Source organism: Diabrotica undecimpunctata, chromosome 5, assembly GCF_040954645.1.
Source record: "Diabrotica undecimpunctata isolate CICGRU chromosome 5, icDiaUnde3, whole genome shotgun sequence".
NCBI lineage: Eukaryota > Metazoa > Arthropoda > Insecta > Coleoptera > Chrysomelidae > Diabrotica > Diabrotica undecimpunctata.
The window spans coordinates 123,220,705-123,235,053 of NC_092807.1; the positions used below are offsets into that span (position 1 = coordinate 123,220,705).

Sequence of the window (14,349 nt, forward strand, 5' to 3'; positions counted from 1 at the left end):
AAATGGCTTCTTCGTATGACGTTTCAAGAAATACGAAACGGTGGCCGCTAATCACTTTTTATGGAATATTAAACGGATATAATATTAATACTTTTATCATAACTAGCTTCAATAATCCAGATGCAGAATATAGCCAAAATAGGAGGCTATTTATAATAGCCTCCCATATGATTAGGATAATTATAAGAAGTTTGGGAATGGAGTTAATAAAAGAACATATGGCCTCCAAAGCCTCTACGTCAGGTTTACATTGATATATTCAGTCTGCAGTTATCAAATACGGCAACTCTAAAAGCTCTATCAGATCCCTCTCCCAATAAAAGACGACACTGTAGGTATTGCAAAAACGGAAAATAAGACATTTCTGTAAGTTTTGCAAAAATTGGTTGTTCATGTAACATATTGTAGCGTGTTGCATAGACTGTGTAGACAAAATGACGTAAAATCATTGTGTAATTTTGTGCTACTGTATTTTCTGCACCAATTTTTATTTTGTTTATATTTTACGTTTCTTAATTTTATCAAACATATTTTTACTCATACTTGATAAAAAACTGTTAAATTTTTTGTTACCTATTACGTATTGTAATATTTTTATTAATCTAATTTATTGTTTTTATTTATTATCAAAGGTTCTACACTTATAACACTTACAAGTTTATTTAAAGTCTTTATTTGTACAATATAACTAATTTATTTTACACTAATAATTATATAATTTATCTACGGGCGTTACATTTTAAAAACTCGACGCGTTGTTCAAAAACTAACTAACTGTTTACAACAAAATTCCTCTTTAAATATAAAATGCCGGTAGTTTCGGAATTGCGGCGATTCCCCATCGAAGAGCCGAGAAGGTCGCTCATACTGGTTTTATTCGGCCTGCTTCTGGAAATTTCTAATCGTGGGTGACTCATCAGAATTCAGGCTGGCAAACAGGTCTTTCAACTGAGCGCCGAAATTACTAGAATAGAAAAGAATTAGTAATTATATATTTACAGTTTTATGCGCCATAATATTTATCGTAACAGTATTTTTATAATTTTATTAAGTGTAAACATAGTAAGGTTTTCGAATTTATGCTGTATTATATAATCAGACTATGTAGTCACAAAATGTATTTCTCTCAATTCGTAATTAAAAACTTTTTGTAAAATAGATTACAGTAAAATTTTTGTAATATCACAATATTACAAAAAATATTTAGTCATCATCGTGGGTCTTGATAGACCACTGTCGTGCACGAATGTGTTTTTTTAGACGTCGTATAGCGTAGTGTTAATTCCAAAATTATAGCGTTAAGAGAATATTACATTTTTTAAGGATTTCGACAAGAAAAAAATATAGAGTGATCTATTGAAAAACTAAGTTCATTATATTACTAAAAACTGAAAATCGGACAACGTTGTCAATACCATGATATTGACCGAATCACAAATTTCTGACAAACCAAAATTTATATAAATCATGCAAGCCGTTTCCGAGACATTTAGTTGTTCCATATTTAAAACACTCTATATTATCTGATTCACAATATAAAATAAATATTATAAGTAAATATAAAATTTCCAGTCGATTCACTTATTTCTGTATGTGGGCAATTTATGGTTTTCTAAACAGTAAAAAGGATGCCCATAATAATATTTATAAAATTCAATGAATTTGCTGTCTAGATTACACCGGATACCGCTTACGCTACTTAACAGTTGCCATTTTTTTATTGTGTTTATTGTATTAATAGAAAATAGGCCGGTTCAAGTAGGTAAACTTTTTTTAACGAAATACTCTACGAGCATGGAACTTATTTCTAACAGCTAAATTTATCTTTCCCGTGACCGTGCGGGTTAACTCAGCTACCCCAAGATAGAAATTTTTGTAGCGATTTTTTAACAGCAAAATTCTTTTTTGATATCCATTTGTCATACTTTTCTTCATAAGTTTTGATCATTGTTATGCGCTGAGAAATTATATTCTTCGAACAAGTTAAAATCTGTGCGGCTGTTTAATTTTGAGTTACACAATGGATCGCAACTATTTGACGGACAATAAATGACATGAGTTGCTAGAAAAATCTACTAATGAGAGAGAATATGAAATCAGTAAAGATGAGAAGTGACGTAAAGGATAATGTAGAATAAGAAATTTATACTTCTATTAAAGTAGACGTTAAAAACGACAATCAAATTGGAGATTGAAAAGCAAATACTGTTTTAGTGTATAAGTCAAAATCTGGATTTGATGAAAATTGACACCGCTTGCAAATACTAGCGTAGCTAATAATGTTGTAAATATAAATGTCGGTTTACAAAATTCTAGGTACCTATGTTTTGCCTGAGTATTACACTGAGAAGGTAAAATGATAATTGCATACGTAACTACTACGCTTGATGCATAAACAATAATAATGGCCCAAAACTGTGTAGACTTTTCGGAGTGAGAGAAGGTTTATTGTCTAAGAGAGACAGGAAATCGGCTTTGTTTTCATCCCTACTCCGTGCTGTTTACTGGGCGAGAAGTGACACTGGTGGACACCATGCGGGGATAACTGATCTGGTGATAATTGATCACGTATCGACCAGGGCTAAATTGATTAAATTACTAATATGGCTATTAAAAATTAGGGTTTAGTGATAGAAAGGTGAAAATGTAGGGTAAAGGGAGTTATATTGATTAATTCCACATCATAAAAAAATAAAAATAAAAAATTTTGTCCAAAAAATAAAAACAAATGTTTGGGGTGGACCACGCTTATCACTGAGAGGTATGAAAAATAGATTACAACCTATTCTTAGACCTACCGAATACACATATACAATTTCATACAAATCGGTCAAGCCGTTTCGGAGAAGTATGGCACGTAACTCTGTGACAATAATATGGCTAATAAAAAATAGGGGTTGGTGATAGAAGAGTGAAAATTAAGGATTGTATATATTGTTTAATGCCAATAAAATGTTTGGACGTAAAAAAATAAAAATAAAACATGTTGTCCAAAAAATAAAAAAAGTTTGGGGTGGACCACGCTTATCAGTTAGGGGCATGAAAAATAAATTACAACCTATTCTCAGACCTACCGAATTAGACGAACTAGAATTTTTATTAAATTTTATATTTTTTCCAAGTTCAAATACTTTTTTTTTATTTTCTCCAATTAAGCCGGAAATTGTTATTAACAAATAATATAACAAATCGCTTCGAATAAATTTTTTTTAGGAATATACTATCAAAATAAATACTTTTTCTATCTTGGTAATTTTTGGAAAAGTTGTTCCTTTTCCAGTTATTTGCAATTTTTTGTTGAAAAAATGTCTTAATTGGGCACCTGGTATTTTTTTTCCTAAAAAACTACTAAATGAAATGAAATTGTATAAAAAGCTTTATAATCTTTAAACCTTCGACTACAAGTAAGAATATTTTGACAAGGATAAATGGTTTATATCTTCCTGAAAACGGGAACCGAATACGTCGAATACGCATTTGGAACAATCTATCGCTGTATATGATAATATGCGTGTACGGTTGCTGCGATACAGGCACGCAGCTTAGAAATCTGTGTTTAAATTTAAAACTATGTTTTTAGCAAGATAGAAACCACTTAGTCTAGTCAAAATATTCTTACTTGTACATGAAGGTTTAAAGATTGTAAAGCTTTTTGTAGAATTGTAATTCATTTAGTAGTTTTTTAGAAAAAAAACTACTAAATAATAAGATAAAATCATATATATATATATATATATATATATATATATATATATATATATATATATATATATATATACTCGCGATGATAAAATCCGTGTCACCTTGAAAATCGCCGATATTTCATTTTTAACGAGCTTTATCGTAAATAATAATAACACAAATACAAACTAATGCACATTTCAAATGTTGACTTAGCGGTTTCCTTTGCAACAAAGAATTCCAATAGTGCCGATTTCGCGGAAAAGTGCACACTTTCCAAAATGAACGGTACCTGTAACTGCCGCTTGGATTAAATGTCTCATTTGTGCTTCTACTTTCTGTTCAAACGCAACGAACAAACGTTTATTATTGCCAATATTAGTGTTTATTAGTGCCATTATTAGTGTTTATTATTGTTTATTTTTTGTCAAAAATGTCCTTGACTGTTGTTGAAACGGCACAAATTGTGCGCTTGTGAAAGACGGTCACACTCAACAGCAAGTCGCAAGAACTATTGGCGTATGCCTTTCTACGGTTGAACGAGTGCTTTGACGCTTTCAGGTCTTTGCTAATCAGGCGACTTGGCTCTGGATGAAGAAGAATGACCACGGCACGGGATGACCGTTTCCTTGTGTTTCAGGCTTTATGAAACAGCACCTCACCTGCGATTATGTATCGAAATAGTCTACAGAAAGTACGAAATCGCTATGTTAGCGTTGCAACAGTCAGGTGAAGACTTCGTTCTTCTGGACTATCTTCTCGGGTAATGGCTGCAGGACCGCCACTGCACCTAGCGCATCGAGTTGCACGACTAGCTTTTGCTCGACAATACGCGCATTGGAGAATTAACGATTGGAGCAAAGTGTTATTTTCAGATGAATCCCGTTTCTGCCTAACTGGATCCGATGGACTGTAAGAGTTTGGAGGAGAACCGGTGAATGATTTTCACAAGCTTGCATTGCTCCAAGAATGCAATTTGGTGGAGGCTCGGTCATGGCTTGGAAAGGTGTATCTTCCGACTTCCGCACAGAATTACCCTTCATCGAAAATGGGTCCTTAATTGCAAGAAGATACATAACTGAGATTCTGGAAGAACATGTTATGCATACCATGGCAGGGTTTGGAGAAGATGTCGTTTATATGCAGGACAACGCGCGAACGCACGTTGACATGATCAGTATGCAATCCTTGGACGAGGTTGGAATTACGAGGTTACCCTGGCCAGCTAGGTCTCCGGACCTGAATCCCATCGAACATCTCTGGGACGATTAGAAAAAATGTATTCAACCCCTAACACCACCTCCTAACAACGCACAGGAGCCTAAGGATCTGTTAGTGAGAGAGTGGAATAACATACCACAACATGTAATCCGGAGAAAAATTGAGAGTATGCTCCGTCGTCAGCAAGAGGTGATTAGATCAAGTGGAGGCAATACACGATATTAGTCATTGAAATTGCACTGATGTTTTACCACGTTCTGTATTCTCCATTTTTTTTTTTCATATGTCTGTTTTATCAACAATTTGGTTTGTTTTCTGCTTCTTCAATAAAAACAATAAAAAACCGTTTTCTTTTCTTTCAAAACAACCATTGATGACAAAAAAATACGTTATCCTAAAAAAAGGTTATTACAGCACCAGAGACAAAAATATTCAAAAACTTGAAATTTTTAAGGTGACCCGGATTTGGGAATTACGGGTCTTATTGTATCATTGAATCCTAATTTCACTCTGTATCAAAACTGACTTTTATAAAAATACTTTTAACTGGGCCTATATCTCCTCGGAGACGCGCCTTTGACACTTTAGGGCGTACTGTGTAGACGCTATTTATTATTCCAGTAATTCAAAAGATCCGACAATTTCTAAAGATAGTAAGTACATTGAGAGTGTTTATTTTTTTTCCTGAGAAAGTACACAGGGCTGCTGCAATAACTTGTCAAAAGATAAGGTCAATGGCAATTACCAGTTTCTAAATTAAGTCAGTATGATTATTTTGTACAACTGAAGACCATCTAAAAGTTCCGTTCGTGTACGTACATCCGATGTTTTGACGGTTTTACGAAAAGCTACATATTACGTAATTTATCCAAGACGTTTAAGTTCCTTTTACTTTAGACTTTTTAAACTGGTTAATAAGAAATCATATTTCATTTTATAATATTTTATAGTTAAATCCGTTTAAAATAATTTGGAAGAGAAGAAATATATTAATCGTGAAATTTGAAACCCTTTTTCGATCTTGAATATGGATATGAAACACAGGTCAACAAAGTCTATGGATAATTTTTACCAAACTCATTTTGGTCTCTTATTTTTGTTAAAAAATTATTGGTGTTTTTTTTTGTGATTGGTTAAATTGAAGATAAAACAGTCCGCAAAAATATGGACATTTAAAGAAGAATGAAATAGAAACCACACAATGTTATAGGCAGACTTTGATAACGTGTTTGTAAAGCTAACAATAAGCCGACAAAGGCTTAGAACGTTAATCCGTGACCGTTTTATCGCTTTCAAAAGAAAGAGACCTCTCAATGCTAACGAGTTTTTGAATTGCAATTAGCTCAAAATGTAACTGAGTGATCATTTTATCAGAAGATATCTAAAACAATCTAATATTCATGTTAGGCGGTCATTTACAAGTTCCTCCAATATCAGCCGGAAATCGATAGGCTAGAAATGTGTGGGCCCAGAGCATTTAAATTTGATTAATGATCGATGGTTCAGAGTTACTATATATTGCAGAGCCAAGTCTATAGATGTTTTGGTCCTACTGTTATAAGTATGAGGTGGTGTAGTACTGAAGGAAGAACTGATCTTAACTTGTGCTTTTATATGCAGCAGCTATTGGCTAAAAGGAATACGCAATGAAAGAGGAGATATGTTGGCGTCTTTATTTTTTAGAAAAGCAACTAGTAATAACAAACACAATTTTTAAACTCCTAAATTATTGTCTGTACTTCTGGTTATCACCATTACATGCACATGAACGAATGTTTCGTAACCGACTAAATTTCAAATGTTTAAAAAAAGATTCAGATATTTAGTACTAGCAGTAAAAACATATCCAAGTGCAGATGTACCAACAGATTACAATATTTTGGTAGCAAAAATAAGACTGAGACAAATCTTACCAAAGAAGATCATTGGTTAGCTCGTAGATCTAAAATTAATTAAGTATGTACAGGCAAGTACATCAGGCTTCAGTATACAAGCTTCAGAGAAGAATTAGACATCAGGACCTTTTTTTAATAACCGGAATGGGCTGATTTTTTGTAAACAAAACGAAATTGATCACAACATGCTTTTCGGTGTGAGAAGAACGTGCAAGGTTTTTTTTTTGAACACAAAAGTGGATCGTTTACATTTTTACATATAAATTACTAGCAAATATTACAAAAGGTAATACCCAAACCTAAAAATTTTAAATTGTTCCTAGGTATTGTTAATGTGTATTATTAAAGAAGAAGGATGGACCTACAAGCCAACTTGTTTGTAATATAATTTTAGGCAAATATCAGTAAAACGGGATTTGGAAAGAGGAAACAATGGCTAGGAAACATGAAGGAAAGGTTTAGTTAAAAAATCGCAGTAGACTTGTTGTAGACTTGTTAAAACTTATATGAATATATTAAACAAATAAATATTTAACTTTTTCATGGTCTAATATAAAATTTGCCTTATAACAGGTGCTACCATTCGCAGAGGTACATATTTCTCATTTTAAGTGGCGAAGAAATTCTCATATGATCCTTTCTAACTCGTAAATTTTATTAATAGAGGAAGCAGCACATTTCACGCGTGATCTGGAAATTTAATTTGTACCTTGTGAACAACATGGTTTTATCTAATTAACCAATTTACTTTTTAAGTTGTAATAACTATTTTCTAAATGAACCAAAGCCATTCATAAGTGGCAACTAAGAATTTTGGTCAGAGGCAACTTACAGGTTCTGATAATAAGTGTGATTCTGGAAGTATTTGTCTTTGTCGATATTAAAAGAGAAAATGGAAGAAAACAAATTGGTTTCATCTTGTAATCTTTCTGTGTCAGAAGGATACTTCTTCTTCTTTTTCTTCTTCCTCATCTTTTCTCTTTCCAGGGGTCGCTCTTCCTTGCTCTTTTTTCCTGATCCTATCGCTACTAGTTTTGCCCAACATTCACCGTAACATCCCTCCATCTTCTTTTCATAAATCTTCTTTACATGCCACACTTCACCGCCGTATACCAACGCATGCCACACCATACTCTTGTATATCTTTACTTTTAGCCGTTCCTCGAATTTCCGATCACAGAGTACCCTGCTCATTCACTTTTAGTTAAACCAACCAGTCTGTATCCTGTGAGCAGTCTCTTGATCTAGTGTCCCTTAGTTATGTAGGAACGAAGGTATTTAAATTCTCCTACTCTTCCTAATTTTCCTCCAACCAATTCCCCAACCATTCCTTTACCTCCTAGCCATATATACTCTGTTTTCGATCTCATGATCTTAAGTCTTCCCTCTTCAATTGCCCTTTTCCAAACCTCCAACTTCTCCAATATATATTTGCTCTCCTCTACTAACACGATATCATCAGCAAAGAGCATTGACCAAGGGACCCCCTCCCTTACTTTTTATGTCAGTACATCCACAATTTCAGTAAACTCAATGAAGAGCCTTGGTACGAACCAACCGTCACTGGAAAACTTTCGACGTCCACAAGTCACAAGTCCTTATTTTGGTGTACGCTCCCTCATTTATATCCTTCACCAGCCTTACGTACTTCTCAGGAACCCATTTCTATCTCATAGATCTCCATAGCTCTTATTTAGGGACTGGTCGTACGTCTTCTCAAAATCTACAAATACCAAATATAGCTCTCTACTCGCAATATTTCTCTACCAACTGTCTAAAAGCAAACAAGGCATCCGTTGTCGTCTTCCCTAGCATAAGTCCAAACTGTTCTTCTCCTATCGATGTCTCTCTTCTCAACCTTTGCTCTACTGTTCTCTCCCAAATTTTCATTGTGTGCGACATTAACTTTATTCCTCTGTAGTTCTTACACTCCTGAATACAGTCTCTTTATCTTTATACTGTGATACCATCATACTCCCTCTCCATGATTGGGCATCCCTTCTTTCCCATATATTTTACTCATCATTTGCTATAAAATATCAATCCCTTCCTCCCCTAGAGCCTTCCAAACCTCCACAGGTATTCCATCAGGTCCTACTGCCTTACATTCTTCATCCTATTTAACAACTCGACAAACCCATCTCTCGCTATCCCCGGTGTTACAGTCTCATTTGTGATCCTCTGTCTCTCCTCTGGTGTTCTTTATTTAGCAACTTTATAAAGTACTCGTACCATCTTTGCTTTATTTCAACATCGATTCTTAACCCTCCTTCCCATGGGTGGGGTCTATCAGTACAACTATAAATGAAATTGCTTAATTTTTTCAATTTTTTTTTTGTATTTTGTTCCTAGACTCGTTGTACCTTTTAATGGCAGTGAATAATACACTTTAGCATAATTTGGTGAAATTGTGCGAATCCCTTCAATCGCTACCTGTAAAGATATCTTGATAGACCCCACCCATGGGTGGACGTTTCTTGTTTTGTGCTATGGCTTGGCTAACATTGCAGCTATAAATGCATTTATTATATACTAAGATCCAATAATACTAATGCAGAGGTTCGGTCTTCTAGTCGATTGTTTCTGAAGTCTTTAGGAATTGCGTTAGTCTAGAAAAATATGAAAATACGAGCGCTAAATTTGCGTATACCGAGTACATCATGGTTACTTGCTGCAAAATTTTCTGGAATTGAGCAAACGACGGGGATGACCCAGCCCCAGGAAAACGGGGATGGTATAGGTATTGTAAAAAAAGAAAAACTAGATATTTTTGCCAATTGTGCAAAAACTGGTTATGTATGGAACATATAAAAGCTTGTTGTGCCAATTGTGTAGAAACAAAATTAACATTATTTAACCCCCTCTATTTTCTGTTTCCAATTTTAATTTTGGATATTTAATTTTTACTTGTATTACTGTAAGTACATAGAGTAATAATATTGTCTTTATTTATATTTTTCTTTTGTATTTTGCCGTTCATGATTTTTTTAATAAACTCTTGTAAAAAACTAATGGTGTTAGTTATTACGCAGTAAACTATACCAATACATATTGATACACATATTATAATGTACATTTAGGTATTACAACGTTACATCAGTAAGTTTCCTTATAAATATTAAAACATTTTTTAATGAGAAAAAGAATGTTTAAAATTTGGTCCTGATAGACCCTACCCGTGGATTTGTGTTACAAAAAAGTCGCCCGTGGAAAGGAGGGTTAACACTCTTCCATTCGCGCTCTTAATCTGCCGCATGTGGGTCAAGTCCTTTGATGATTTGTCCCTTGCTTTAGCAATGCTTGTATAACCTTTTCATCCCCTCGAGTCTTTCCAACTTTTCATACAGCTGTGCAGCCGATATTTCCTTAGCAGTAGCTAGAACGCGCTTTGCTTTCCTCTTTGCCACCTTGTATATCCTTAATTGTCTTAAAAAAAACATATCATCTGATTGCCTGTTATATTTTTCGATTATATCTATCATGGGATAATTCGCGACCTCTATTAATTCTAGAAAAGGACTCTGCGGTTAATACGGTTAAACCTATAGTTAAGATTAATACTATTAGAAAAATAATATTAAACTTCTATCAAACTAGTTTCCGGGTTGAATCTCGTGTAATTTGAGAATATAAAAATTTCAACTTTCTTTCTGAAGTCTTCATCAGTCTCCTGAGCCCCCAGATCACTTCACTGTTCACTACAATATTGTACACTAGTAGTGCAAGTGAAGCGATCTAGAGGCTCAGGAGATTGAGACCCCTGAAGCCCTGAAGACTTCAGAGAGGAAGTCGAATGCTCGGTGTATCCAGATCAGACGCGGTTCAATCCGGAAACTAGGTAAGTTTGATATTAATTGTTCTAGTGCTATTAATCTAAATTAATACATATATACATACATATACAAACTCACTGCATTGAGGTTATCGTTAAATGAGTAAAAAAGTTACATCGTAATTGTATTTTGAAGACATTTCGGGCAGATTTCCTTTAGATTTTCTTAAACGATCTACTTTATTGCTTTCGAAAAAAACGTGTACCAAAAAAAATCTTGGGTTATTGATCATAATAGACCTCATCCTTCTTTTAGATGACTTTACAGAAAATATAATACACGATATGGTCCTTAATTTTAACAAACAATTAGTTTTGAAATATCTATCTATCTATCTAATATTGTATCTCAATTGACTTTATTTTAGACAGTTTCGCTTGAGACGTATTGTTAGTTCTTTGACGATAAAACTAAACTGATATAAATATAGATTGAAATGTAATAAAATTGTATTAAAATCATAGTATAAATAACGAATATTAAAGCAACTATGCATTCGTGACAAAATCACACATATTTTATGGCCTATAATTCGCAGCGAAAATAGAACAGTAATCGAATCGGTTTTTAGTTATTTTTCCAAAATAACTTCCAAAATAACAAAATAACTAGAAATCTAATACGACCAGGAAGTCAATAGCATCCAAACAAATCATCGAAAGGAATGTGTTAGCACAATTCTATTAGTCTTTTTTACAAGAGCGGCTGAATTAGAGTACTTTTTTATTTAATATAACAATAAAGCACTGAAAACTTTGTTTTCCCTAAAAGTTTTTTGTGAAAGTTTTGAAAAACAAAGTTTTCAGTGTTTTATTGTTCTATAAAATGAATTTCCATCAACTAACGGTCGAATCCATCACTTACTTTTTTATTGTCTTAAAAATAAAAAGACGTGTATCTTTATGAAAAATAAATAATCTATAAATTTTTGTTTCAGATTTTACTAGTATCAAACAATTCATTATCTTCCCTTCCTGACGAAATGTGCCGAATGTCCCAGCTGACGGAACTGGACGCTTCTTGTAACCAGTTGACTCATTTACCTCCTCGTTTGGGCGAGTTGAAGTCACTCCAATCTTTGGTTCTACGTAACAACCTCTTGTTAGCCGTGCCAATAGAATTGACCTATTTGAAGTTGGTGAGGCTGGACCTCAGAGCCAATAGGATCAGCAATCTTCCCATCGAATTAAGAAATATATCGAGTTTAATAGAGTTGTTAGTTGATGATAACCCTCTAACTAGTCCTCCGGCGAGTGTAAGTATTCTGATTTTTTTTGTAATGTAACCCTTATAACTTATACTATATAAATGATAATTTATAACGGAATCTAACGTGATGTATGTGATCGATGATGATATATCAGCAATATTAATCGAATTTCATCAAAATCGTTAGATTCGTTCAACAAAGTTTCGAGAAAAACGCGTTTGAAGTTTCTAAACTGAGAGCGTACGTACCGACCGCGTGGTATTCAAATCTTTATAACTCGAATAATAACTCGAAGGTAATAATGCTCGAATTTACTTTAAATTTGATATAAATACTTTTGAAGTACTATACTTTGATATGGAATTTAAAAAAATACATCGATTTTTTGAAAATGCAAAACCTATGTAACCCCTTAACTAATCATATTTATTGTACATTAAAAAGTTTTAATATTAAATTAAAAAAAATCAAATCCTGCATATAGATTTACACAAATTTGAAATTGATACTTATGGTACTATTAGGTGACTGGATAATAGGCTTCAGATACTTGCTTGAATGTAGAGGGATTGTAATTTCAAGCAGATGTTTTTCATCACAGTGTCTATGCTACTGCAGTTTACTGCCTAGATGGTACTAAATGGTTTGGGAAGTTCTCGCCCAAAAAATTTGAATTTTGAATAAATTTTGAAGTTAAAACATCAGCTTAAATAGCCGAAAGATATAAAAACAAGTTCGCGAAATTTGTAACTACTTAAGATCATACACATTATTTATATATATATATATATATATATATATATATATATATATATATATATATATATATATATATATATATATATATTAGTTTTGAGTTTCTTGAACCGTACTATATTTAATATAAAATTAGTATTTCTTGGGTTTAGGTTCAATAAAATATATATTACATGTGGAACTAGATTTTATTTTCCATAGCAATCAACGTTTCGGCAGGAAACCCTTGCCTTTGTCAAGATTCAAAACGTAAAACGGGACGCAGACATTAATGAACTTCAGTTCCACATGTAATATATATTTTATTAAACCTAAACCTAAGAAATACTAATTTTATATTATAAATATATATACAGGGTGGTCCTTAAGTAATTGTACAAAAAGAAACAGTAGATTCTACACTTTAAAATATTAAAATTTTATTTTTCGCTATAACTTTCATGTTTTTAAACATTTATATACAAAAATTTACAACTGGGTACTATTAAATATGAGTAATTATAATTTGATGCACACTTTGATGTAACTGATAGAGGGCGCCACTTATGCCACATATGTGGTATAAATTTGCACTTAACTTTTTTGCTCTTTAAGTTACCTTTATTTGGGAGAAAAAATATTAAAGACACAATATTTTAACAAAAAAAAGGTATACTTGTTAATAACCTCAAAACTCAACAGTTTTCGAGATAATCGCCTTTTAAAAATCAGCTGCATAATTCTGATCTAAGGCAATTACTCCAGGCAACGAAGAAAAAATAGACAAAAACATTAATACTTCTGAATTTTGGTATAAAATACCATTAACTAAAGTTAATAGTTAATGAAATATTAAATAAAATAAATATATCAGCAGGATAATTAATAATAGGATTTGACAAAATAACAGAATAATAGCATTTTACATCAAACATTTTACGTTTTATGTTAAATTAAAGTCATAATCAAATCATTTTGTTTACAAACCAAATTGAGAAATAGTTAAACTAAATAACACAACACTTTTTGTGTCAAAGTAAATGTTCGATATGTCCACCATTTTCTTTAATTCATTTGTCAATATATTTCATAAAAGATCGTCTCATATTAAATATCATCATTGGGTCTAAAGGAACTGCTGCAGTATTTATTTCTTCCCATAGTTGGTTGTGAATGCTCATGGGATTCTTATAGACACGTTGTTTTAATGCGCCCCATACACCAAAATCAAGCGGATTAAATTCGGGCCTACGTGGTGGCTATAATGTATAATGGATGAATGTATTATTTTGGATACATATCCAAATCTTATGGTATATTATGGAACTACATCTTATTTGTCGCAGAAGTTAAATAATTTATTAAACTGTGATGTATCTCGTTCATTGGTTACTTATACAAACACAGAATAACCTATCGATGACATTACTTATTTATATGATTACGTTACAGCTTACGAGTAACTATAATTACATCTCGAACAAATGGACTATTATGATTTACTAACGAATCAATATTATGCTGAACTAAATTGCCTGTGTGCTTACTATATTTATAACAATATTGGTTATTAGGACAACGATGATGCTTTTGTAAAAATGCTGAGTCTTTCAGGTTAGATTTGTAGCAAAAGTATTATGAAACAGGACACATATGTGTTATTCAATACCTGTGCTCTAGTTTCTATTTGTCCTAATAAAAATAAGTAAACAATTTACGTAATAAACAATAAGTATTCTTTTCGGTTTTTTTATGAATTAAATAATTATATCAA

The 14,349-nt window shown here is 32.6% G+C and overlaps 1 protein-coding gene across 3 annotated transcripts in view; it reads left to right on the forward strand.

Moving 5' to 3' along the window:
* Lrch (Leucine-rich-repeats and calponin homology domain protein) overlaps positions 1–14,349 on the forward strand; it is a 212,842-nt gene that overhangs the window by 155,955 nt on the left and 42,538 nt on the right. For all 3 annotated transcript variants that reach the window (XM_072532638.1, XM_072532637.1, XM_072532636.1), the window contains exon 3: positions 11,568–11,885. In XM_072532638.1, the coding sequence (XP_072388739.1) occupies positions 11,568–11,885 (318 nt within the window). The remainder of the gene's footprint in view (positions 1–11,567; positions 11,886–14,349) is intronic.